Raw genomic sequence first — 27,848 nt, 5'->3', positions numbered from 1 at the left:
GGGGGATCCTCTTGGGGCGGTTGTGGCGGGGGCGGGGTGTGAGGGATGTGTTGCGGGAAATACGGGAGATGCGGTCAAGGGCGTTCTCGATCACTGTGGGGGGAAAGTTGCGGCCCTTAAAGAACTTGGACATCAGGGATGTGCGGGGGTGGAATGCCTCATCCTGGGAGCAGATGCGGCGGAGGCGGAGAAATTGGGAATAGGGGATGGAATTTTTGCAGGAGGGTGGGTGGGAGGAGGTGTATTCTAGGTAGCTGTGGGAGTCGGTGGGCTTGAAATGGACATCAGTTACAAGCTGGTTGCCTGAGATGGAGACTGAGAGGTCCAGGAAGGTGAGGGATGTGCTGGAGATGGCCCAGGTGAACTGAAGGTTGGGGTGGAAGGTGTTGGTGAAGTGGATGAACTGTTCGAGCTCCTCTGGGGAGCAAGAGGCGGCGCCGATACAGCCATCAATGTACCGGAGGAAGAGGTGGGGTTTGGGGCCTGTGTAGGTGCAGAAGAGGGACCGTTCCACGTATGCTCCCACGATAAGACATTCCACTCCCGCACATCCCAGATGTCCAAGTTCTTTAAGGACCGCAACTTTCCCCCCACAGTGATCGAGAACGCCCTTGACCGCGTCTCCCGTATTTCCCGCAACACATCCCTCACACCCCGCCCCCGCCATAACCGCCCTAAGAGGATCCCCCTCGTTCTCTCACACCACCTCACCAACCTCCGGATACAACGCATCATCCTCCGACACTTCCGCCATTTACAATCCGACCCCACCACCCAAGACATTTTTCCATCCCCTCCCCTGTCTGCTTTCCGGAGAGACCACTCTCTCCGTGACTCCCTTGTTCGCTCCACACTGCCCTCCAACCCCACCACACCCGGCACCTTCCCCTGCAACCGCAGGAAATGCTACACTTGTCCCCACACCTCCTCCCTCACCCCTATCGCAGGCCCCAAGATGACATTCTACATTAAGCAGAGGTTCACCTGCACATCTGCCAATGTGGTATACTGCATCCACTGTACCCGGTAGGCTTCCTCTACATTGGAGAAACCAAGCGGAGGCTTGGAGACCGCTTTGCAGAACACCTCCGCTCAGTTCGCAACAAACAACTGCACCTCCCAGTCGCAAACCATTTCCACTCCCCCTCCCATTCTCTAGATGACATGTCCATCATGGGCCTCCTGCACTGCCACAATGATGCCACCCGAAGGTTGCAGGAACAGCAACTCATATTCCGCCTGGGAACCCTGCAGCCATATGGTATCAATGTGGACTTCACCAGTTTCAAAATCTCCCCTTCCCCTACTGCATCCCTAAACCAGCCTAGTTCATCCCCTCCCCCCACTGCACCACACAACCAGCCCAGCTCTTCCCCCCCACCCACTGCATCCCAAAACCAGTCCAACCTGTCTCTGCCTCCCTAACGGGTTCTTCCTCTCACCCATCCCTTCCTCCCACACCAAGCCGCACCCCCAGCTACCTACTAACCTCATCCCACCTCCTTGACCTGTCCGTCTTCCCTAGACTGACCTATCCCCTCCCTACCTCCCCACCTATACTCTCTCCACCTGTCTTCTTTACTCTCCATCTTCGGTCCGCCTCCCCCTCTCTCCCTATTTATTCCAGCTCCCTCTCCCCATCCCCCTCTCTGATGAAGGGTCTAGGCCCGAAACGTCAGCTTTTGTGCTCCTGAGATGCTGCTTGGCCTGCTGTGTTCATCCAGCCTCACATTTTATTATCTTGGAATTCTCCAGCATCTGCAGTTCCCATTATCTCCTCCAGCTGGCTGTCAGTTTTGGCTAAGCTGCTTTAATGCTTGTGGCCCCATTCGGGTTTTGACATTTAACAGTTTGTTTTTGAACTTTCCCATCAATGGGATAATTCTATAAATATTACACAAGGTCTTTCTATCGGTTGTCTTATTGTCAAACTCAGCTTCTCAGCATCCCTGTTTCCTGATTGCTGGTTAATTATGTTTTATACTGTATTTTAACTGTTTGTTCATATTAAACATTTCCTGGAGTAGAGCAGGACAAACCATGGCTGGAAGTGACAAGGGTGGAAGTTGGTGAGGAGGTGGGAAGGGAATAAGTTCAGTACTGCTCCCCCCCACCCCGCTCATGACTGAACTGTAAGGATATGGGGTGGGGAATATCAGGTTATGATCTCTTGCAACAGGAAAACAGAACACTGTCTTGTGCCTAGTTGGAAGCTGATGACTTGTAGGTCCCTGACCTTGTGTTTGAAACAGACATTAGACATCTGCATGTGCAAACTGGGATCCTGAATGCAGCACCTTGCATTTGTACAGTGCCTCTCATGCCGCAAAACATCTTAAGTTGTTTTAGGAACCGCGATGAAACTAGTCAGCAATGGGAGCAGAACCCACACTGTATGCACAATCATGAGGTCCAAACCAGCACTTCTTTGAGCAAAGATAAGAGGTTGTTCACATGAAGTTAATAAAGCTTTCAAAGGGTTTAAGTACTAAGGAGTTTGCAGGGACAGACGTTTATCCCTCTCCTCCCCCAATATGTACAATCAGGCTGGCTACAGCCATGCAGCTCCCGGATTAAGTTCCCTGATAGAAATGTAATAATTTCAAGATCTTGTGTTAAACTGGTGAAAAGATTTCCCTGCTGCTGTCTTCTCCCGTTGAGTTCTGATTACTTTGTCTTTCTCATGATAGGTCTGCCTTATGGATGGGAAGAAGCTTATACAGCAGACGGGATTAAATATTTTATCAAGTAAGTGCCTCAGAGAATGCACGTGGGCAAGCCACAATGATCATAGTTTAAAACAAGGATCACTCTTTTAAGACAGAAATAAGAAAAATATTTTCTGAAGGTTGTGAGTCTTTGGAATTTGCTTCCTCAAAAGGCAGTGGGTACAGAACCTTAAAATATTTTAAATCAGATGTAGGTAAATTCTTGATTACCATGGGGATGAAAGACTATCGAAGAAAGACAGGAATGTAGAGTTGAAGTTAAAATCGGATCAGCTGTGATCATATTGGACGGCAGAGCAGGGAGAGAAAAGAAAAAGGGAAGGAATACAGAGAGGTGTGAGAAAGAGGGAAAAGTGAAGGAGGTTATGAGGTAGAGGGAAGAATGTCGTTGCTGGTCCATCCAAGGATCTAGTAGATTACAGAATATAGAGCAGAAGATCAAACTATTTAAAACAATTTAAAACAAATTATTGAAAGATGACGGTGGGGAAATTGCAGGTATTTACCTGCCAGGAATTGAGTAATCTGCCGTGAATGCACCTTCCCATTGGAAAGAATCATATGGCACAAAGGCCATTCAGCCCATTGTGCCTATGCTGGGTGTTTAGAAGTGGTATTCAATTAGCCTTGGCTTCCCTGCTCTTTCTGATAGCTCTGAAATTGTCACTTATAAATATTTATCCACTTCTCCTTTTGAAAGTTATTATTGAATCTGCTTCCATTAGGGTCTGCTTTCCAGACTAACTCCCATCCTGCTGTGTCAGAACGGTTCTCCCCATTGCCCCTCTGCTTTTGGTACCTATTATCCTAAGTCTGAACACTGATTCTCTCTTTGCATTCTTTCAAAATATGAAATGTGAAAGTAATATTTTTTACATACTTGAACTCAATAAGCAAAGTGGCTGAATGGATTTAGCTGAAATTCACAACAAAGCAATCCATAAAGTCCACACTGACTGTTTCATTTGGGTTCAGAGGCCTTTCTGATTGTGTACACAGAGTAGATTTTGATGATTTATCAAACTTTATTCCTAAAGTTCTCCCTATTCCAATTTGTACTCCCCCTCACCCCCCAGTTAGATTCCAGATTAAAGGAGTTCCAGTCAGGGACTCAAGAGGACCCATCTGGACAGCGCGTGACTGGCAGAAGCTACACTGATTACCAGGATGAGCCCAGCGAGAGCCCTTCTTGTTTTGATTGTGTTTCTGAACTGTCAGGAGCCGATTAGTTTGCCATCTGGGCCAAAGGAAAGCCAAATCTGCGAGTCAGATGAGCTGCTAGAAGCTGCGTCAGGTTACTGTGAGGCAGGTACCATGTGACCAAGGTGTCAGCAGCTGCATGCAGTTCCTAAAACCGGGTTCAAGGACAGTCCTCCCATTTTAATAACTGACTAATTCAATCTTGGAACTCTTAGAAACTGACAACTGAGATCCAGTCCTGATCATAGACTTTTGACCAATGCAAATAAATACACCTTAAATGCGGGGGGACTGGCACAATTTAAACTGTAAGTGTATGCTGCAGTCCATCATGAGCAGTCTTGGCTTTGTGAGTAACACTCTCACCTCTGGCAGTAGGTTGTGGGTATGAATCTTAATACAGACCTCTTAACATAGAAATCCAGGCTGACACTCCAAATGTCAGCACTTGAACGAATGCTACACTGACAGAGGTACCCTGTTTCAAATGTGACGCTGGATGAACACAGCAGGCCCAGCAGCATCTCAGGAGCACAAAAGCTGATGTTTCGGGCCTAGACCCTTCATCAGAGCATCTGATGAAGGGTCTAGGCCCGAAACGTCAGCTTTTGTGCTCCTGAGATGCTGCTGGGCCTGCTGTGTTCATCCAGCCTCACATTTTATTATATTGGATTCTCCAGCATCTGCAGTTCCCATTATCTCTCTCTACCCTGTTTCAAATGTGTGGCTACCCTCTGAGCTGGATGTGGAAGATCTCGTGGCAGGCATTTTTCAAGGGCCGCAGTGAGAATTTTAGGCTAGCAATAGTTGCATCTAATACACATCCACAAAACAAAGTATTTTAATGGCAACCAAAATGGTAAAACAGCATATCCTGTCAATGTGCTTTACAGACAGTGTTGGGCCAAAAATATAAATCCGTTAGAATATTGAGGTCTTGGAGAGGGTACAGAAAAGATGTAGCAGAATGGTACCAGGGACAAGGGACCATACTTCTGTGTGGTCAGCAATTTTTTTGTACTCATTCAAGGGATGTGGGTTTCTCTAGCTAATCCAGCATTTATTGTCAATCCCTAATTACCCAGAGGGCAGTTAAGAGTCAACTGCATTTTTGAGAGTCTGGAGTCACACAGAAGCCAGACCAGGTTGGCAGTTTCTTTCCCAATAAGGAGCCAGATGGATTTTTCCCCAACAATGATTTTGTGATCATCATTAAACTTTTAAAACTACATTTTTGTTGGATTCAACTATCTGCCTTTGTGGGATTTGAACCCAGTTCCCCAGAACATTACCTGGATTATACGCTAGTGATAATAGCACTGAGCTCTTTTAACATTATTCAGGGTGTTTATTCAGAGTGGATAAGGAGAAACTGTTTCCAGTGGATAGGTTGGGGAGGTGTGTGGCCAATCAAGGGCCCAGATTAAGGGTAATTGGCAACAAAAAAAACAAGATGGTTGATAAGGAGAAATATATTTACACAGTTTGTTGAGATCTGGAATGTGCTAGATGAAAAGCAGATTAGGCAGGAACATTTAAATAAGAACTAAGTAAACATTAAAAAAGCAAAATTTGCGGAATTTTGGGGACTTGGTGTGAAGGAATCCACTTTTCCAGCTGTTTTAAAGAGTTAACACAGGCACAATAGGCTGTCCCTGTACTGTATGTTACTATTAGTTTGATTACTCTCCCTTCACCTCTGCCAGTGCACTACTGTTCCCACACAGCATCATGGTGCCAATCTAACACCAGAGAATCCCAGATAACAAGGTGTAGAGCTGGATGAACACAGCAGGCCAAGGAGCATCAGATGAACAGGAAAGCTGATATTTTGGGCCTAGACCCTTACCTTCCCTTTCCCACTTACAAACTGACAGTATAACTTTGTGTCCTACCACAAACCACAATTGGCGCATTCTGGATCTGGATGTGACTGATTGCCTTTCTGAATAATTGTCACTGGAGGTTGAGTCAGTGATATCAAACCTCATATTTACAATGCTTGTACGTAGAACTTTAACCTTTAGTATGTTTGTTGGTAAAAGATTGAGGTAACCCAGAGAATATGTGTTTTTAATTGTTATCCATCATGTACTCCTTCAGTTAATGATGGTAGATGTGGTTAAGTATTTGGTTTCTCCTGCTATTATTGCTGCATTTGGTTAAAACCGTATCATAGGTTCAGAGAGATGTACAGCGTGGAAACAGACCCTTCGGCCCAACTCATCCATGCCACCAGATATACTAAATTAATCAACTCTCATTTGACAGTATTTGGCCTACATCCCACTAAACCCTTCCCATTCACGTACCCATCCAGATGCCTTTTAAATGTTGTACCAGCCTCCACCACTCCCTGTGGCAATTCATTCTATGCATGCACCACCCTCTATGTGCAGAAGTTGCCCCTTAGGTCCCTTTTGCATCTTTCCCCCCTCAACTTAAACCTGTGCCCTCAAGTTTTGGACACCGCTAGCCTAGGGAAAAGAGCTTAAGTATTCACCCTATCCATGCTTCTCATGATTTTATAAACCTGTGCAAGGTCACTCCTCAGCCTCCAACCCTTCAGGGAAAATAGCCCCAGCCTATTCAGCCTCTCCCTGTAGCTCAAACCCTCCAACCCTGGCAACATCCTTGTAAATCTTTTATGAACCCTTTCAGGTTTAACAACATCCTTCCTTTAGAAAAGAATTAAACTCGAATTGACTGGCTTAGAAGGGGTGGACGCTAGGAAGTTGTTTCCATTAGGCGGAGAGACTAAGACCCGTGGACAAAGCCTTAGAATTAGAGGGGGCAAATTTAAGACGGAAATAAGGAGACATTTCTTCAGCCAGAGAGTGGTGGTCTTGTGGAATTCATTGCCACGGAGTGCAGTGGAGGCCGGGACGTTGGATGCCTTCAAGGCAGAGATCGACAAATTCTTGATCTCACAAGGAATCAAGGGCTACGGGGAGAGTGCAGGGAAGTGGAGTTGAAATGCCCATCAGCCATGATTTAAATGGCAGAGTGGACTTGATGGGCCGAATGGCCTTACTTCCACTCCTATGTCTTATGGACTAGAATTGAATGCAGTATTCCAAAATTGGCCTAACCCAATGCCCTGTACAGCCACCACATGACCTCCCAACTCCTAAACTCAATGCACTGACCAGTAAAGGCAAGGTGAGGCAATGGCCTAGTGGTATTATTGCTGGGCTGTTAATCCAGAGACCCAGGTAACATTTTTGGGACTTGGGTTTGAATCCTGCCATGCCAGATGGTGGAATTTGAATTCAATAAAATATCTGGAATTAATAATCTAATGATGACCATGAATCCATTGCTGATTGTCAGGAAAACCCACCTGGTTCACTAATGTTCTTCAGGGAAGGAAACTGCCATCCTTACCTAGTCTGGCTGACAGCGACGTGGTTGACTCTAAACTGGCCCTGGGCAATTAGGGTTGGGCAATAAATACTGCCTAGTGGCATCCTCATCCTGTTAATGAATAAAGAAAAACAAAATGCCTTCTTCACTACCCTGTATACCTGTGACTCCACTTTCAAAGAACTATGAACCCTGCAGTACAAGCTTCCTTTGTTCGGCAACACTACCCGGGACCTTCCCATTCAAGGTCGAAGTCCTGCCCAGATTTGCTCTACCAAAATGCAACATCTCACATTTATGTAAATTAAGCTTAATCTGCCATGCTTCAGCCCATCGGCCCATTTGATCAAGATACTCTGACCAATCCTCCTCACTGTCAACTACGCCACCAATTTTGGTGTCATCTGCAAACTTACTAACCATACCTCCTATACTTGCATCCAAGTCATTTATATAACTGACAAAAAGCAGTGGGCCCAGCACCAATCCTGTGGCACACTGCTGGTCACAGGCATCTAGCCTGAAAAGCAACCCTCCACCACCACCCTCTGTCTCTTGCCTTCAAGCCCGTTTTATATCCAAATGGCTAGTTCTCCGTCTATTCCATGTGATCTAACTTTGCTAACCAGACTATCGTGCAAAACCTTATCGAGCACCTTGCTGAAACCCATATAGACCACATCCACCTCATCAATCCTCTTCATCATTTCTTCAAAAATTTCAACCAAGTTGGTGGGACACCATATCACACACAAAGCCATGCTGACTATCCCTCATTAGCCCATGCCTTTCCAAATACATTAAATCCTGCCCCTCAGAATCCCCTCCAACAACTTGCCCACCACAGATGTCAGGCTCACCAGTGTCTTGTTCCCTGGCATTTCTTTTCCACCTTCCTTAAATAGTGGCACCATGTTAGCCAATCTCCAATCTTCCACCCCTGGCTGTTGATTATGCAAATATCTCAGCAAGGGCCCCAGCAATCACTTCCCTCACTTCCCACAAAGTTCTAGGATACACCTGATCAGGTTCCTGGGATTTATTCACCTTTATGCCTTTTAAGAGGTCCAGCACCTCCTCCTCTGTAATATGGGAACCAAGATATCGCTGTTTATTTTCCAAAGTTCTCTAGCTTCCATATCCTTCTCTACATTAAACACTAATGCAAAATACTAGTTTAGTATCTCCCCCACCTCCTGAGGTTCCACACATAGGTGGCCTTGCTGATCTTTAAGGCACCCTATTCTCTCCCCTATTTACTCTTTTGACCTTAATTGATCTGTAGAATCCCTTTGGATTCTCCTTAACCCTATTTGCTGAAGCCCCTTTTTTCCCTCCTGACTTTCCTCTTAAGTGTACTCCTGCTACCCTCTTACTCTTTTAGGGATTCACTTGATCCCTGCTGTCTATACCTGACATATGCTTCCTTCTTTTTCTTGACCAGAAAGTTAATTTCTGTAGTTGTCCAATATTCCCTACATCTATCAGCTTTGCCCTTCACCATAACAAAAACATACTGCCTCTGGACTCTTGTCATCTCATTTTTGAAGGCTTCCCACTTTCCAGCCGTCCCTTTACCTGCAAATATCTGCACCCAGTCAACTTTTGAAAGTTCTTGCTGAATATTGTCATATTTGGCCTTGTTCCAATTTAGGAATCTGACTTTTAGATCAAGTCCAGCCTTTTCCACAACTGTTTTAAAACTAATAGAATTATGATCACTTGCCCTAAAATGCTCCCCTATTGACACCTCAGTCACTTGCCCTGCCTTATTTCCCAATAGTAAATCAAGTTTTGCTCTTTCTCCAGTAGATACATCCACATACTGAATCGGAAAATTTGCTTGTACACACTTGACACATTCCTCTCCATCTGATCCCTTAACACCATGGCAGCTCCAATCTATGTATGGAAGATTAAGATCCCCTACCATTACCACCCTGTTTTTCTAATAGATAAATGATATCTCTGTACAAATTACCTTCTCAGCTTCCCGCTGACTGTTGGGGCATCTGTAGTACAATCCCAAAGAGGTGATTATCTCTTTCTTATTTCTCATTTCCACCCAACACACTCCCTGGAATATCCTCCCTCAGCACAGCCATAATGATATTCTTAATCAAAATCGCCACTTCCCCTCCTCTGTTGCCCCACCCCCTAGCAATCCTTCCTATAGCATTAGCACCCTGGAACATTAAGTTGCCAATCCCGTGCATCCCTGAGCCACGTCTCTGTAATAGCTGTGATATCCCAGTTCCATGTTCCCAATCATGCCCTGAGATCATCTGCCTTAGCTGTCAAGCCTCTTGCATCGAAATAAATGCAATTTAGTTTATCAGCCCTACCTCATTCTCTGTCTTGCTCCTGTCTGCCTTGATTGTTTGACTTGCTCCTTTTCCCAACCGCACCAACCTCAGGCTGGTCTCTTTTCTTACCATCTCTCTGGGAAACCCTAGAACAGTGCAGCCTGCTTTGAGAGGCTGAAACTTTTCTTAATTTGAAGACTCCTCTTTTCATTTTTACCAATTGGATTGGCCACCACCTTGATTGAAATCAAGCTAACAATTAAAGTCAAGCTAAGCTACTGTAGGGAAGGCCCATCAATGAAGTGGAACAGAGTCCAGGACCTAATCAACTCATCCACTGCAGCTGCTTTGTCACAGTGTTATGTCTCACTGGGGTAGCACATCATAAGGTGAACACCATTATTCCCAGAGTCGTACCAAATGTTAAAGTTTTCCTTTAGAGAATAGACAGCAGCCCAGCTTGCTGACTTTTAGAGCAGGGTTGTGCGGGCTTCCTCTGGGTGCTCTGGTTTCCTCCCACAGTACAAAGATGTGCTCATTAGGTGGATTGGCCATGGTAAATTATCCATAGTGTTTAGAGATGTGTAGATGAAGTGGATTAATCAGGGTAAATGCAGGGGCTACAGGGATTAGGGTGAATAGGATCTGGGTAGAATGCTGTTCAGAGAGATGGTACAGACTCAATGAGCCGAATAGCCTCTTTCTGTGCAGTAGGGATTCTCTGATTCTGTGAATGTATGGACCAAGTTTCTGTACTGAATAAGAATTTTTATTGACAACAAATAGTTAGTCTATACCTACAGGTAAACAGATATAAACTATTGGAATATAACACTGCCAGTGAAAGCTCTAATACCCTCATGAACTATTCATTGCACACACATTGACAAACACAAAAGGAAACTAAATTACTGGCGGAGATTGAAAAATTGTAAAGTCAGTTCAGAGATGTTTGCTCCCTGTTTCTGATGTTAAAATGATCCTTCAGCTGACCAGACCCCTTGTTGCTCAGATGTCTTTCTGTGGATGTTCCCACTGATTTGTTAGTTTAATAACTGTCACTAGTCCATAGACCAATCAGCCTCTTGTTGCCAACAAGGACAGTATCAATACATGACCTCCAGATCATCTGCAATCGGAATTTCAAATGCTACTTGTTCAAACAGTTATATGCAATAATTTTCATGGGTATCAGGTTACTTGTTTTCAAAACTGCAGCCTCTCTTTCAAACACTGATTCTTAAAACAGTTCTTTTTTTTATTTTAGTCAGCAGGTTTTAAAAACACAAAAACAAAAAGTTATGGTCTTTGTTTCTCATATTCATGACTGCAAGAATAGCAAACACTGGGAAGACCAAAGCCACTGTCTTTATCCCCATCAGAAGTTCCCTAACCACAACTCCAGCTTTCTTCTTCACGAGTATCTGAAGGTTGAACCAGACTGTTTGTAACTTTGGTGCTCTATTTGACCCTGAGTTGAACTTCTAATTACCTGTTTCCACCTCCATAACTTTACAATACTTGGTCCCTCCTGAGCTTATCGACTTCATTGCTTCTTTTTGCTACCTCCAGCGTGGATTTCCACGTTCTTTCCTCCATAAATTTTGGCTCATTGAACGTTCTACCCAAGCCCACACCAGTCTCCTTAATCCATCTCCTCTGTGCTTGATAACCAACACTGGCTCCCAGCCCAAAATGAGCCTTGACATCCCTTAGTGCCCATCCACTCCTCTCCTTTGTAAACGCCTCCATTCCTACAACTGTTGGGCTATTTGTGCTTGTGTAATTCTGGCCTCTCATGTGTGTCCCCAGTTTTAATCATTGCCCTGTCAGTAATTGTGCCTTCAACTGCTTGGGGCTAAATGGTGGAATTATCTCTCTGAACCTTTATACTTCTCTCTTCTTAAAATCTGCCACTTTGACCAAGCTTTATGTCATTTGGCCTGGTATCTTGTTATGTGGTTCAGCGGCAGATTTTGTTTGATAACACTTCTGTGAAGTGGCTTATCAGGATGTAAAATGTACATATTTAGTTTGTGAGAGTGCCGAGTGAGACACACTGTGAGAAGAGATGGGCTGGTGTATTTATTGACACTGAGAGTCTCGCCCGCCTCTCTCCAGCAGGATGTCACTCACACAGAGGAAAACAGATCCATTGCTCCAGTCAGGCGCTAATAAAAAGAAAGGCCACAGATTACCACAAAAAAAAATCTGTTGGGGAAATGCAGTAAAATAAGCCAGACAAATCCTTGCTGCATTCAGCTGTCCATCTGAAATTGAGGAACACAGCCTTTGTGTTCATTTGTGTTTATTTTGGGCACTGGGATCCACATGAATTTCCTGTTTTGAAGAACTGTGACAAAATAGTGTGGTCATGTAATGTCATGCTGGATAGATTCTGGGGTGGATTTTTCATTGCTTGTTTCAAAAAGATGATTCAGTCAGTGGATTTGGTTTGATTTATTGTTACAGCTGCACTGAGGTGCAAAAACTGAGATCAACATTACATTTGAAATTAGAGAGGTCTATTCCACAGTCTAAGAGCAACTGGGAAGAAGCTGTTCTTGAACCTGTTGGCGCTTGTGTTCAAGCTTCTGTATCTTCTGCTTGATGGAAGAGGTTTGAAGAGAGTATTACCGGGGTGGGAGAAGTCTTTGAAGATGTTCGCAGCCTTTCCATGGCAATAAGGTGTAGGTGGAATCCATGGATTGGAGATTGATTCCATGATGGTCTGGGCTGTGCTCACAACTTTCTGTAGTTTCTTATGGTCCTGGCCAGAGCAGTTGCCATACCAGGCCGTGATGCACCCAGATAGATTGCTTCCTATAACTGTATCATTTCCTGCGGTTGCAGGGAAAAGTGCCGGGTGTGGTGGGGTTGGAGGGGAGTGCGGAGTGGATTAGGGAGTCACAGAGAGAGTGTTCCCTCCGGAAGGCAGACAAGGGTGGGGATGGAAAAATACATTTGATGGTTGGTCTCTTGTTCGCTCCACACTCCCCTCCAACCCCACCATACCCGGCACTTCCCCCTGCAACTGCAGGAAGCGCTACACTTGCCCCCAGACCTCCTCCCTCACCCCCATCCCAGGCCCCAAGAAGACTTTCCACATCAAGCAGATGTTCACCTGCACATCTGCCAATGTGGTATACTGCATCCGTTGTACCCGTTGTGGCTTCCTCAACATCAGGAAAACCAAGCGGAGGCTTGGGGACCACTTTGCAGAACACCTATGCTCGGTTCGCAATAAACAACTGCACCTCCCAGTCACGAACCATTTCAACTCCCCCTCCCTCTTAGACAACATGTCCATCCGGGGCCTCCTGCAGGGCCAGAACCATGCCACCCGAAGGTTGTAGGAACAGCAACTCATATTCCTCTTGGGAATCCTGCAGCCCAATGGTATCAATGTGGATTTCACCAGCTTCAAAATCTCCCCTACCCACAGTGCATCCCAAAACCAGCCCAACTCATCTCTGCCCCCCTAACCTGTTCTTCCTCTCACCTATCCCCTCCTCCCACCTCAAGCTGCACCTCCATTTCCTACCTACTAACCTCATCCTGCCCCCTTGACCTGTCCATCCTCTCCAGACTGACCTATCCCCTCCCTACCTCCCCACCTACACTCACCTTTACCGGCTCCATCCCCGCCTCTTTAACTTGTCTGTCACCTCTATCCATCTTCGATCCACTTCCCCCTCTCTCCCTATTTATTTCAGAACCCTCTCCCCATCCTCCTTTTCTGATGAAGGGTCTAGGCCCGAAATGTCAGCTTTTGTGCACCTCTGATGCTGCTTGGCCTGCTGTGTTCATCCAGCTCCACACCTTGTTATCTCATTTTAACATTGTCTGACATATTCCATATGCTGCACTGTACCCTTTTTAGTGACATATTCAGCGCTTCCCACAGGAACACTGATACACAGCACAAGGGGGTCAAATGAACTTGATTTTTTTGGCTGCATTTTGATCTTTGGAGGCTTTTGGTTTACAGGGGCTCCTTTATCATTCTCACTAACTGCTGAATGAGGTGATAACATTTCATGATAATATTGACTTCTGTATTTCTGTTGATATCTGGGACATTTGGACTCAATGAGAAACTGAATTAGAAGCAGGATTAGAAGAATTCATCAAACTCAATAATCATCACATCTCAATTAAATTTAACAAAGTACACAAGGAAAGCAATAATTTCCCAAACACTGCAGTGTTTAAATAATTAGCACATAGTTCTATACTGAAAGAAACCGTAGTGAGGATCATGCTTGATGGTTACATGTCTCTTTCTATCCCGTTGACTATATCTCAAGTAATTCACATCATGTGAGATAACAAGGCATAGAACTCGATGAACACAGCAGGCCAAGCAGCATCAGAGGAGCAGGAAAGCTGACGTTTTGGGTCTGGAGAAGGGCCCAGCTCTACATCTTGTTACCTCCGATTCTCCAGCATTGGCAGTTCCTACTATCTCACATTATGAGAGACTGTTGTGAGAGACATGAGGGGGCATAGCTTTAAATTGAGGGGTGAAACATATAGGACAGATGTCAGAGGTGGTTTCTTTACTCAGAGAGTAGTAAGGGAATGGAACACTTTGCCTGCAACGGTAGTAGATTCGCCAACTTTAGGTACATTTAAGTCGTCATTGGATAAGCATATGGACGTACATGGAATAGTGTAGGTTAGATGGGCTTGAGATTGGTATGACAGGTCGGCACAACATCGAGGGCCGAAGGGCCGGTACTGTGCTGTAATGTTCTATATTCTATGTTCTGTGTTTGAAATATGAATGCAAATCTCAGTGAAATAAAGCTGCTCAGTCTTACTTTATCTAATTGATATAGTATAGGTTACAACAGCACCCATTACATTTTCCCCATATAATAGCTCCTGAACTTCTCTACCTTACGTAGAGATTCCACTTTCATAGGAGCAACAGTGAGCCATTTGGCTCCTTGAGCCTTCTTTGCCATCCAGGAAGATCATGGCTAACCTGTTTGTGTTTTTAATTTGCTGTAACATGCTTTGACATACCCCCCACCCCTCATTGTAAGCACTCCACTATACACCTCACTGTAACACTCTAATATACCCCACACCCCTTACTGTAACACATTGATATATCCCACACCTTTCTTCATAACACTCTTGATATAACCCACTGTTCTCCTTAAAACAAGCTGATATACTCCTTCACTGCATCCTGACTATACAAAATTAAAATTGAACAATAAACATCTTACTAATTTAACAGACTCCCAAAATCACAGCAGTGTCTAATCCAATCTCCCCAGTAATTCAGTGTGAACACACCACGCTGACAGTCAGGCCATTGTGTAACCAGAGGGATACATGTTCCTCCCCAATGCAGCATTGTCACTGCAATGTGCATCACAAGGCTCAGAAAACACTTTCTGATTTGAATCACATTTTGAATCAATCCTTTTAAATTGGGCAAACATTCTTTTTAGACATAAAATCCTTTGAATTTAAAAATTGTCTATTTTGATCAGTTGACGTATTTATGGCTAGAAAATCATGCAAAAAGGTTTACCTTGTTTTGAGGTTAAACTGCCTCCAAATTACAAAAAAGATGCACATTTTAAAATAAATGATATAATTTTAAAGGAACGACAGGAACAAAGCAACAATAGAGGAAGATAAGAATGTGGAATTTGAAACAGAAACAGGTCAGCTATGATCTAATTGAATAGCAGAGTGGGTCGAAAGGACCAAATGACCTACTTCTGCTCCAAAATATATGTTTATGCAACTTGTGCAACACAAAACCTTGAAGATGCCAGACCTGTGGGTTGATAAATAGAGGCAAAAACAAAGATGTTCTGATGGACTTATGAATAGAATAAACATTGATCAATCCAATGGAAATCCATGGTTGCCAATTCCTTCTTTGAGCATGGTAGCAGAAGAGAGAGACACAGGGGAGGTGAGGGTCACTTGAGAACCAATCACATGTTCCAGAGTACAGCTTTAAAGCTTCCGATATCTGGGTCAGATTTACTTTCCCCAAATGTCACGATGACATGGCTAATTAATCCGCAGCTCCTGCTCTCAGTCCAATCAACCTCTTATCTCCTTCTCTGTCTATTTGAGCCCTGGATGCTCTCTGTCCAGTTGGTCACTGGCTCCCTTGATCTCTCTCTCTCTCTCTCTATCACTAAATGCTGACACCTCACCCCCAGCCCCCACAACCCCCCCATATATCAGTGTGTCACAGTGAGGGGTGTGGGGTATATCAGTGTGTCACAGTGAGGGGTGTGGGGTACATCAGAGTGTTACAGTGAGGAGTGTGGGGTATATCAGAGTGTTACAGTGAGGGGTGTGGGGTATATCGGTGTGTTACAGTGAGGGGTGTGGGGTATATCAGAGTGATACTGTGAGGGGGGTGGGGTGTATCAGTGTATTATAGCGAGGCTGTGGGGTATATCAGTGTATTATGTGTTGTTGTGGAGATGTATGTCAGAGTGCTAAGGGTCATATATCAGAGTGTTATGGGTTGTTGGGGGGGGTATATCAGTGTGTTATGGGTCGTTATGGGGGTATATCAGGGTGTTGTGGGTTGTTATGGGTGGGGTATATCAGAGCATTTTGGGTTGTTATGGGTGGGGGATATCAGAGTGTTTTGGGATTTTATGGGGGGGTACATTAGGATGTTATCGGTTGATCTGGATTGTAATGGGTTGGGTTTATCAGAGTGTTACAGTGAGGGGTGTGGGTTATATCAGTGTGTTACAGTGAGGGGTGTGGGGTATATCAGTGTGTTACAGTGAGGGGGTGGGATATATCGGTGTGTTACAGTGAGGGGTGTGGGGTATATCGGTGTGTTACAGTGAGGGGTGTGGGGTATATCGGTGTGTTACAGAGACGGGTGTGGGGTATATCAGAGTGTTGTGTGTTGTTATGGGTGGGGTATATCAGGCTGTTCTGGGATGTTATGGGTGATCTATGTCAGAGAGTTACAGTGAGGGGGTGGGGTATATCAGCATATTACAGTGACAGGTGTGGGGTATATAGAACATAGAACATTACAGCACAGTACAGGCCCTTTGGCCCTCGATGTTGTGCCGACCTGTCATACCAATCTCAAGCCCATCTAACCTACACTACTCCATGTACGTCCATATGCTTGTCCAATGACGACTTAAATGTACCTAAAGTTGGCGAATCTACTACCGTTGCAGGCAAAGCGTTCCATTCCCTTACTACTCTCTGAGTAAAGAAACTACCTCTGACATCTGTCCTATATCTTTCACCCCTCAATTTAAAGCTATGCCCCCTCATGCTCGCCGTCACCATCCTAGGAAAAAGGCTCTCCCTATCCACCCTATCTAACCCTCTGATTATTTTATATGTTTCAATTAAGTCACCTCTCAACCTTCTTCCCTCTAATGAAAACAGCCTCAAGTCCCTCAGCCTTTCCTTGTAAGACCTCCCCTCCATACCGGGCAACATCCTAGTAAATCTCTTCTGCACCCTTTCCAAAGCTGCCACATCCTTCTTATAATGCAGTGACCAGAACTGTACACAATACTCCATGTGCGGCCGCACCGGTGTTTTGTACAGCTTCACCATAACCTCTTGGTTCTGGAACTTGATCCCCCTGTTAATAAAAGCTAAAACACTGTATGCCTTCTTAACAGCCCTGTCAACCTGGGTGGCAACTTTCAAGGATCTGTGTACATGGACACCGAGATTTCTCTGCTCATCTACACTGCTAAGAATCTTACCATTAGCCCTGTACTTTGCCTTCTGGTTACTCCTACCAAAGTGCATCACCTCACACTTGTCTGCATTAAACTCCATTTGCCACCTCTCAGCCCAGCTCTGCAGCTTATCTATGTCTCTCTGCAACCTACAGCATCCTTCGTCACTATCCACAACTCCACCGACCTTAGTGTCGTCTGCACATTTACTAACCCATCCTTCTACGCCCTCATCCAGGTCATTTATAAAAATGACAAACAGCAGTGGACCCAACACTGACCCTTGCGGTACACCGCTAGTAACTGGTCTCCAGGATGAACATTTCCCATCAACTACCACCCTCTGTCTTCTTTCAGCAAGCCAATTTCCGATCCAAACTGCTATATCTCCCACAATCCCATTCCTCCGCATTTTGTACAATAGCCTACTGTGGGGAACCTTATTGAACGCCTTGCTGAAACCCATATACACCACATCAACTGGTTTACTCTCATCTACCTGTTTGATCACCTTCTCAAAGAACTCAATAAGGTTTGTGAGGCACGACCTTCCCTTCACAAAACCGTGCTGACTATCCCTAATCAATTTATTCTTTTCTAGATGATTATAAATCCTATCCCTTATAACCTTTTCCAACACTTTACCAACAACTGAGATAAGGCTCACTGGTCTATAATTACCAGGGTTGTCTCTACTCCTCTTCTTGAACAGGGGAACCACATTTGCTATCCTCCAGTCATCTGGCACTATTCCTGTAGACAATGATGAGTTAAAGATCAATGCCAAAGGCTCGGCAACCTCCTCCCTGGCTTCCCAGAGGATCCTAGGATAAATCCCATCCGGCCCAGGGGACTTACCTATCTTCATCTTCTGAAGGATTTCTAATACCTCTTCCTTGTCAACCTCAATCCCACATAGTCTAATAGCCTGTATCTCAGTATTCTCCTTGACAACATTGTCGCTTTCTAGAGTGGATACTGTTGAAAAATATTCATTTAGCGATTCCCCTATCTCATCGGACTCCACACACAACTTACCACTACTATCCTTGATTGGGCCTAATCTTACTTTCGTCATTCTTTTATTCCTTAAATACCTATAGAAAGCCTTAGGGTTTACCCTGATCTTATCCGCCAACAACTTCTCATGTCTCCTCCTGGCTCTTCTGAGCTCTCTCTTTTATATGAGAGTGTTACAGTGAGGGGGTGTGGGGAATATCAGTGTGTTACAGTGACCGATGGGGGTATATCAGGGGATTGTGGATTGTTATGGGTGGGGTATATCAGGGTGTTCTGTGTTGTTATGGGTGGGGTATATCAGGGTGTTCTGGGTTTGGGGTGCAGTTTCAAAGAATGGTGAACCACGGTATGAGCAACCAGAGGGGCTTTTGTCATGCAGTGATAATGTCCCTAGCTCTGGTCCAGACGGTCTGGTTTCAAATCCTACCTCCTCCAGACGTTTACTAACATCGCTGAACTCATTGACTAAATAATCTGCAAGGAAAGAGGCCACAGGTTTAAGCTTTTTGGCAGGGGATACCAGGGAAATGTGAGGAAGCATATTGTTATGTAGCGGTGGTAATGCCCCAGATCTTGGGGTGGCACGGTGACACAGTGGTTAGCACTGCTGCCTCACAACGCAAGGGATCCAGGTTCAGTTCCACTTGGGCAAACATCAGTGCGGAGTTTGCTCATTCTCCCTGTGTCCGTGTGGGTTCCCTCCGGGTACTCTGTTTTCCTTCCACAGTCCAAAGATGTGCAGGCTAGGTGCATTGGCCATGCTAAATTACCCTAGTGTTCAGGGATGTATAGGTGAGGTGGATTGTAAGGGGATGGCCCTGGGTGGGATGCTGTGAGGGTCGGTGTGGACCTGTTGGGCCGAAGGACCTGTTTCCACACTGTTGTGGGTCTATAATTCTTTGATCTTGCTGACAGTAAGGATAGTGAAAGTGGAAACAATCTGTCAATTCAAAAGAAAATTGAATGCATACTTCCTCCAGCTATCTATGATTTCATGGATGGAGTTTTATGTAGGGGCCTGAACAATGAGGGCTATAGTGAGAAATGTAACAGAAAGGAGGAGTCCCGTTAGGCTTTTCTTGATGTCAGGAGCAACTTGCTGCATTTTGTAACTGCATTCAGGCATCAAGGCGTGTTTCTCAGTCGGCATTCACACATTGCCTATTAACAGGGATTATTGCTTGTTAACAACCTCACCTCATTAATATGCAGCTTCCTGTCCTGCCACATGCTGCAAGCAAATAAAATACCAAGAATGCTTAACATGGAAGTCAGAACAGATCCCTGGTGACTTCAGCTCACTCATGGCTGTGAAGAGCCTCCATGATCCTTACCAAGCACCATGGTCCATAGGCACTGTTCATCCATGGACAGAGGCATCTGATAATTTCCAGTCTGTCAGGACCGTTTATTCAGTCCAATGGTTAGGAAGTACATAGACACAGAACATTACAGCACAGTACAGGCCCTTCGACCCTCGATGTTGCACCGACCTGTGAAACCAATCTGAAGCCCATCTAACCGACACTATTCCATTATCATCCATATGTTTATCCAATGACCATTTAAATGCCCTTAAAGTTGGTGAGTCTACTACTTTTGCAGGCAGGGCATTCCATGCCCTGCAGGGTGCACTGGCTACTAGCATTGAAAAGCTGCAGTGAGGACAGTTCATGTGCACGGACAGGGGCCTACCTCATGGATTGGACCAGGCTGAATCTCAGGGCTGCTTGCTGGCTCTCTTAATGCTCACTCACTCAGTGACCACCTGGATTCTCACAACATCTGTTCCTTGCTAAGATAACAAAGTGTGGAGCTGGATGAACACAGCAGGGCAAGCAGCATCTGAGGAGCACAAAAGCTGACGTTTCGGGCCTAGACCCTTCATCAGAAAAGGGCCTAGGCCCAAAACGTCAGCTTTTGTGCTCCTGAGATGCTGCTTGGCCTGCTGTGTTCATCCAGCTCCACACTTTGTTATCTTGGATTCTCCAGCATCTGCAGTTCCCATTATATCTGTTCCTTGCCTTTTCTTTTATATTAATACAGTCACATAATCAGGCAGCATGCCTTGCTGCTCAGTGGTCTTCACTCAGGTGGGGGGAGGTGTACCTTTTGCTGCCTGGCACTGTATTATGTCAGTCTCACACCAACACCATGTGTCAGCAGCTTGTACGGCAAACACACAGAATGTAAAGCAAGTAGCCATGCCTGACATAGTCCCCACCAGGTGCCAGGGAGAAAGAAAAGCTGGTAAGGGGACCATTAGAGGGTGAAAATGGGTTGGCAGTGATGAAAGCAGCCCATGTGATGATAAAGCCTTGGGTGTGGGGGTTGGTAAAGGATATGGAAGAAGATGCTGTTGCCCTAAAATTATTGAGTCTCCTGGCCAGAACATCTTGAACTTCTAGGGACTGAAGAGGGGAGGACAGGAAGGACCTAGCCATCTCTGGGGTCTCCTGAGGGGAAACTCCAGAGGGGCCTTTTAATCTTTCTCTGGCTGGGGGCCTCCTGGCACTACCCTATCTTCTTGTGAGCAAGGGGCACCTTGACTGAGTGCCAGGTTCCCCATGTCCTTGTTGTCATGCCCTTGGTCATGAGGACCAGTGGCTGGGGCAATGGACTGCAGGTCTGTGTACAAATCAAGCACACCCTGACAGTGCTGGACCTGGCTGTTAAAGGTAGCCATGACCCTGTCCATGGACACTGCCAGACAATCACACGCTCTAAGCAGCTGAGTCCCTGCAGCATGGTTGTGCTGCTGCAGCTTCTGGGTGTGAGGGGCACTGCTTCCAACATACCTGCCCCTGTACCTCATTCTGTGTGTGGAGCTGATGCGATCCTCTTTAGAGGACAAGAACATTGTAGACATAGGGCTAAGCAAATGCCTCTCAGCAGTAATGCTCCCAGTGTCAGGAATGTTGACTTTTCGGGTCAGGACCCTTCTTCAGAAATGGGAAGGGGGAAGGGAGCTCTGAAATAAAAAGATAGAAGAGGGGTGGGGCTGGGGAAGGTAGGTGGGATGGTGATAGGTGAGTGCAGGTAGGCAGATCGGGATTGGTCATGAGGTGGGAGGAGTGGATAGTTGGGAGAGAAGATGGACAGGTTGTGTCAGGCCAAGGAGGCGGGGATGAGAGGGAGGGTTGGTCATGGGATGAGGACGGGATTGGAGAGATTTTGAACCTGGTAAAATCTACGTTTCGGCCTTTGCCCAATGGTGTATTCACCAGCTTGTGTTTCCAAATGTTCTAAAGTTAATGTTCCCATTAAGGTGTTAATATTGAGCTGGAGAGATGGGGGCAGGGGGCAGCATTACTGATGTTTTCTATGAGACCTCTGAGCTCTCTTCCAAAGGGTCGTGGAAGTGCATTCTGATAGAGCAGCCCACTCCACCAAAGACATCCTGCCCATTGTGTTGGTATCTGCAAGACACAAGGGCGAGAAGGCAACAACGTCAATGAATGGCACTGACAGCAAGATTAGCAATAGCATGATAAGTGGAACTTACTCAGTTGTTGGGGCATTGGACAGAATTCTCTCCCCGTAGTGGGTGGGGAGCTTGATGTCAACGGCCCTTTCACCCATCTTGGCTCTGTCCTCATTGTTATGAGCTGTTCTCCCCTGTAAGGGCAGAGATGGAGGAATTGACTGAGGTGAAAACAGGTAGCACAGATTGTAGTGCTGTTGTAGCTGGTAGTGAGTAGGATATCCTGGGTAAGTGAGTGGGCAGCATCTAGGCCACACAGGATTAATGGTCTGGTATGTTGGAGCTGAATGTGAGTGAGATGTTGCAGGTAATAATAAGAGTGATGGAACATGAGCCTTGATGAGAGAGATGTGCAGTAACAGGGATACGATGAGTGTGAGGAATCTGAGAGAAGAATGTGTGACACTTACCCTGGTGGATCGAGAAAGCCACTGTCCTTCTTGCAGCTCTGCTAAACATTCCTCCAGACTGTAGTTACATCACTGACCCAGGTGGTGAGGGTCTGGTGTGTGGCAACCTGTGTCAGTCATCCAGAAAGAGGACACTCCTTTTCTGGTGCACCCGTCCACCAGGAACGTCAGTCCCTGCCGGAGAATCATGCATTATCTTCCCCTTCAGCTTCAGTGTGCCAGTGCACAGTGACCCTTTAAAGATGGCACAAGGACCAGGGGCATGCTGGTCTTTAGGCAGATATCGAGTAAGTGATGGGTTCTGCCAGTTACAGGGGTTGGTAGAATGAGGCTAGAATCAGATGGGAGGGATGAATAGACATGGGGTAGGTAGTTACCGAGGTGAGTTTAATAACATGCAGTGAGATATCTCTCTAACCCTCTGTGAGACTTGACAAAATTAATTCTTTGTCAAAGAAAACCTACAGTTCAGCACTATACCTCTGTACCTTCTGCTCTCTTTCTCTCTCTGTTCCATCAATAATTAATAATTTTGTCCTCATTCCTGATTTGCTCTGTGCCTTGTTTATCCCCAGTTCCCTCTGTATACTTAGCTCCCAATGTGCATTCCTGTGTTGTACTGATTTCCAGCTTCTGGTCCCATGGATCCTCAGCTGGGTGCAGGTTTCTGAGTTAAGTTACATTTTGAATGTTGTGGAGTTTCTGAAGTTGGTCTCCCTTTCTTCAGCCATGTGACCCAGATGACTTCATGGATCCATCCAGTGACCAGCGCCCTGAGCCTGCCCTGTGTGGAAAGGAGCAGTAGAAAGGAGCTTCAGGAGCTTCCAGACTTCAGGAGCTGATGGAGACAGGAAGCCTCTGAAAATGGAGATGACGAGATTGAGAATCAACGGTTTCATGTAAAGCCAACCCCCACAAATCATACCCACCAGCCAGATCATGCTGTAAAGATCCTCAAAAAACATACACTAAGAAAATACTCTGTCAATGTTTTCAATGTTTTATAATCAATGTTTTTACTGCCGCAGGTTAGAATGTTGAACTTGATACTGGGCTTGAACTCTGATTCAGGACAGTAATGGGCTGGATGAAGTGAGTTTGTACAGCCTCAGTCCAATTGACAAAGTCCATACTATAACACTAAATATTGCCCATTATTTTGCATTATATTTTTTAGTTTTCAATGACTAAAACAAGATAGATGGAATCTGGATAATGTGACATTGCTGCAGAAGGGTTCTTTCGGAAGTTAAAGATAAGACATAAAACTGAAATAGTCACCTCACCCTGTGCTATCCCTCTCCTAGAAGTGGTTGATGGGGACAGTATCAAGGAAATTTTACTTTTAGTTCAAAAGAGTAGAGAGAGCTTTACCTTAACTTTACTTCTGATTTAAAAGAGTAAAGGGAGTTTTATTCTCTATCTAACCCAGTGCTATATCTTTCTTGTGAGTGTTGATAGGGACCATGTACAGGGAGCTTTATTCTGTTTCTAACTGGTGCTGTATCTGCCCTGGGAGGGTACACTCTTAAAGGGAGCACTCCTATGTATCTAATTCGTACTGTACCTGGCCAAGGAGTGTTTGTTACAGGTTATGGGAAAAAATGTTCCTTTCCTTATCTGTACTTCAATTTTTCTTTTTCTCAAACCCTATCCAGCCCCTAATAAAATAAATAATTCTGTTTGTAGAGTGTGAAGTTTTTTTTGGAGGAAGATGACTATACATCACACCCTGTGACAATGTATTTTCAATGATCCAGCCTGAAATGACCATCCCAGTTCTAAGGGGCTGCTGAACTTTTAAAACCTCAGCTATTCCCAGAGTCAACATAAAATGTAAAGATTTTAAAAAGTTTTCAAAATTCCCCAATTTATTTGCCTTCCACTTTACAAAAATTACAGCATTTTCCACATGAATGGACAATTGGCCAAATGTAGACAGTTATGAACTGTTGCCATATGATTATTATTAAAACTGTAATCTCCTTACAAACTACTCTTCACGCACACACACTCTCCCCCCTCTCTTTCTCTCTCTCAAACACACACAGGAAAAGAATGGGCTTTGTGGACAGAAGGAAAGCTATTAAAGGGATTCAGTGATCTGTTTACAGGCTCTGCAGAGATGGTTCTGAAACTGATCAGATCATCATTTCTCAGTCCTCTGTTTTCCAGATGCTTCTTGATTTGCAAGGGGCACAGGGCGGCTGATTTACTGACGGGACTTCTGATTTATTGACTGAAAGTTATAGCTTACAGCAATGATGAGTGACAGGTTGTCCTCAAGCTTAAAGTGGCTTTTACACCAGAGAACAGAGAGAGATCCTGAAGTGGTGATGATTTCAGTAGCTTCTTTGTATCTTGTTCACATCCCCAGTTGTTCAGCTACCTGAGAACCAACTGCATAATAATTGGCAGGCAGAAAACTGTTGTCATTGGAAACTGGTCATTAGTCCACAAACTAATTCATTACTTTTTACCAACCATAGCTCCATTTCTACCCAACACTTCAGCTCTAGTTAATAAATAACCACTGCTATAACTTGTAGTCGACATGACCCACTATCACTCGTATCCTTACATACAGATGAGGAAGGACACCACTTTGATTGGGACAACACATCCAAGCTAGGACAAGCCAAACAGAGACACGCACAAGAATTCCCAGAAGCATGGCATTCCAACCGGAACTCCATCAACAAACACATTGATTTGGAGCCAATCTACCATCCCCTGAGAAAAAGAACAGGAAATGACATCACCAACGCAGGAAATGACATCACCGACCCAAGGAAACCTAACCAGATAAATAGAAAGCGGGACATAACACCAACGCTTCGTCGGAGGCTCACTGATGATGTTACCTAGAATGGTGACAAAACATCTGGGAACAGACCTTCAAGCTCAGTGAACCAGCTTACATCTGGAACAAAATAAAGACCCACTCTCTTGTGGACCGAGAGGAGGAGAGTGCTGTCTTGGAGGTGGAAGGAAGACGTCGGGCTGGCTGTGCACCCGTGCGACCAGTGGATCTTAATGCTGGCTTCGGCCTCACGCTGGTTCAGGGGAGCAGCCAACCTGCAACGATGGCTGCGGCAAGTGCTCGTGCCCCAGGTCAGGGGGTCCGGAACACCATCCGTGTTTCCGTAAAGAAGGTGGATGAAGGTGCACCTGTGGACCGCACCTTCTTCGTGAAGAGGATCCTGTTGGACTGTTGTGGGTTCGCTGCTGCGGACATTTACTGCCTGCAGGATTTCCCCGGAGGAGGTTTTTACGACGTGACCTTCAGGAGTGCCAAGCTTTGCGAGTGCTTCCTGGAGGTTTTCAAGGAGAAAGGAGGTGAGGGCCCCCTCTCTGTATTGACTGCTGTCCCGCTGTTCGTGATGCCAGCACAGAGGAGCCGTATGGTGACTGTACACATGTACAACCCGCATGTGCCAGCAGTTGATGTCCTGACCTTCCTTGGAAGGTATGTGAAGGTGGAAGGGGACCTAACCAACATAATGGACCCCTTTGGCATCTGGACCAGTAAGAGGCAGGTCAAGGTGACGCTGAGGATGGGCGCAGACGGGAATGTCGCACACCCACCATCCAGCTTCGCGATCGGCGGGAGCAGGGGCTACCTGACCTATGCAGGGCAACCTAAAGTCTGCCATGCCTGTGGTAGGTCAGGTCACGTGGCAGCCGACTGCAAAGCCACCATCTGCAGGGAGGAGGGACACCTTGCAAAGGATTGCCCACAAGAGAAAAACTGCAACCTTTGTGGGGAAGCGGGCCACCTCTATAGGGCATGCCCGCAGCGGGGGACCACCTACGCCCAGGTCGCCGGCAGGGGCAATGCGGGGCCAGCGCCCCCGGAGGAGAGGAAGGCACCAGGGCCCAGCAAGGACCCCACTAATGAGCAGGAGGGCCAGGCCGTGCAGGAGGGCCCGAGGCCAGCAAAGCGCCCCTCCAGGCTCCGATCCCCGCCGACAACGCAGAGTCGATGGAGGCGGTGACAGGCGACCCAGGGGAATGGACGACGGTCCGGAATGTGAGGAGGAAGGTGTGTCGACGGGCCCAGGAACCACAACCATCAGGCGGGAAGAGGCAGCTACAGGGGGGCTATAAGAGCTGCTCTGATGAGGGGGATTTGGAGAAGGCCCACCCGAAGCAGAAGTTAAAGATCTTGAGAGGGAAGGAAAGCAGCACCCCGCTTCCAGGTGACGGGAGGCATCCTGAGGCTCCCTCCGACACCCAGTCAAGTGCAGCTGGAGCACTGGAGGGCCCCCCGGAACTTCCAGGCGGGAAGGAGGAAACAGCGCGTCCCCAGCCTGACCCGGAGCCGGACCCTCCTGCCTCCGCACCCCTGATGAGGGGATGCCACCCGGAAGGCAGCACGGACGGTTTCCTGAGCCCGGAGAGTGTCCAGCAGTTAGCCCGGGCAATGGGCATGAAGGGACAGATGGAGGGGCTGGACCTTGGACTTGGGGAGGGTACTGCGGTCACTGCCCACAATGGGGGTACGAGGTGCGAGCATTAATGTGCGCAGCGTCAAGTCAACCGCGAGATGTGTGTCCACGTTGGCCTACCTGACCACCATCAAGGTGGACCTCCTGTTTCTGCAGGAGTGCGGGATACCGCACCTCGGCAGGTACGGGAAATGGTCCGGCGCCTGGACCTGTGGGCCTTCGATCTGGTCGGGGGGGTAACGACTGTCGCTCCTTGGGCCTGGCTATTCTGCTGCGAGGGCACAACTTCACCATCTCTCAAGTTCAGGAGGTGGTGGGGGGGCGCCTCCTAGTGGCTGATGTCACCTACAGGAACGCTCCCCTGAGGCTGATCAACGTGTACGCCCCAGCGGTACGGAGTGAGCGGTTGGCCGTCCTGCAGCGGCTTCCACCCCTGCTGGCTACGTCCAGGCCGGTCATCCTAGGCGGAGACTTCAACTGCATCATTGAAGCAGATGGAAGATCCGGCGTGGGGACAGCGGGTGGGGGGAGTCAACTGGACGTCACATCCAGATTCCTGATGGGCATGGTGAAGGATGCCAAGCTGCTTGACGTCTTCAGCACCCCTGCAGACGGAGCGCAGCGGAGGTACACCTGGTAGCGGCCAGACAGGTCTATTCGCTGAAGGATAGACTTGCTGTTTGTGTCACGGGCGTTCTCGGTCAGGTCCACCGGCGTCGAGCCGGTGTTCTTCTCTGACCACTGCCTCCTGCTGGCCGACTGTCACTTACAGGACGACCAGCCGGCCGGAAAGGGGACGTGGAAGCTCAACACGACTCTGTTGACCCCAGAGAACGTCGAGGAGCTTAAGAGAGAGTACGCCGGTTGGAGAACCGTGAAACCCCTCTTTGAGTCTCTGGGCGACTGGTGGGAGATGGTGAAGGAGAACATCAAGAGGTTCTTTGTCCTCAAGGGTGTTCGGAAGGCGAGAGAGAGGCAGGGAAAGCTGTCGCGACTCCAGAAAAGGGTGCAGAACCTGCTCCTTCTGCAGTTGATGGGGGTCGATGTCACGGAGGACCTCCACGAGGTGAGGGGCCAGCAAGCCTCGCTCTTCGCCGCGGAGGCCTCCAGGATAATCTTCCGGTCCAGGGTCCGCTCCGTGGAGCAGGACGAGACATG

The 27,848-nt window shown here is 46.6% G+C and overlaps 1 protein-coding gene across 4 annotated transcripts in view; it reads left to right on the top strand.

Moving 5' to 3' along the window:
• The window catches only part of stxbp4 (syntaxin binding protein 4), a 192,159-nt gene extending 168,238 nt beyond the window's left edge, over positions 1-23,921 (top strand). For all 4 annotated transcript variants that reach the window (XM_059653591.1, XM_059653589.1, XM_059653592.1 and 1 more), the window contains 2 exons: positions 2,691-2,748; positions 22,967-23,921. In XM_059653591.1, coding sequence (XP_059509574.1) covers positions 2,691-2,748; positions 22,967-23,081 — 173 coding nt within the window. In that variant the 3' untranslated portion in view covers positions 23,082-23,921. The remainder of the gene's footprint in view (positions 1-2,690; positions 2,749-22,966) is intronic.
• Positions 23,922-27,848: the final 3,927 nt, after the last annotated feature.

Source organism: Stegostoma tigrinum, chromosome 22 (assembly GCF_030684315.1).
Source record: "Stegostoma tigrinum isolate sSteTig4 chromosome 22, sSteTig4.hap1, whole genome shotgun sequence".
NCBI lineage: Eukaryota > Metazoa > Chordata > Chondrichthyes > Orectolobiformes > Stegostomatidae > Stegostoma > Stegostoma tigrinum.
Note: the sequence above shows the minus strand (reverse complement) of the source record. Positions and strands in the feature narration are given on the sequence as shown.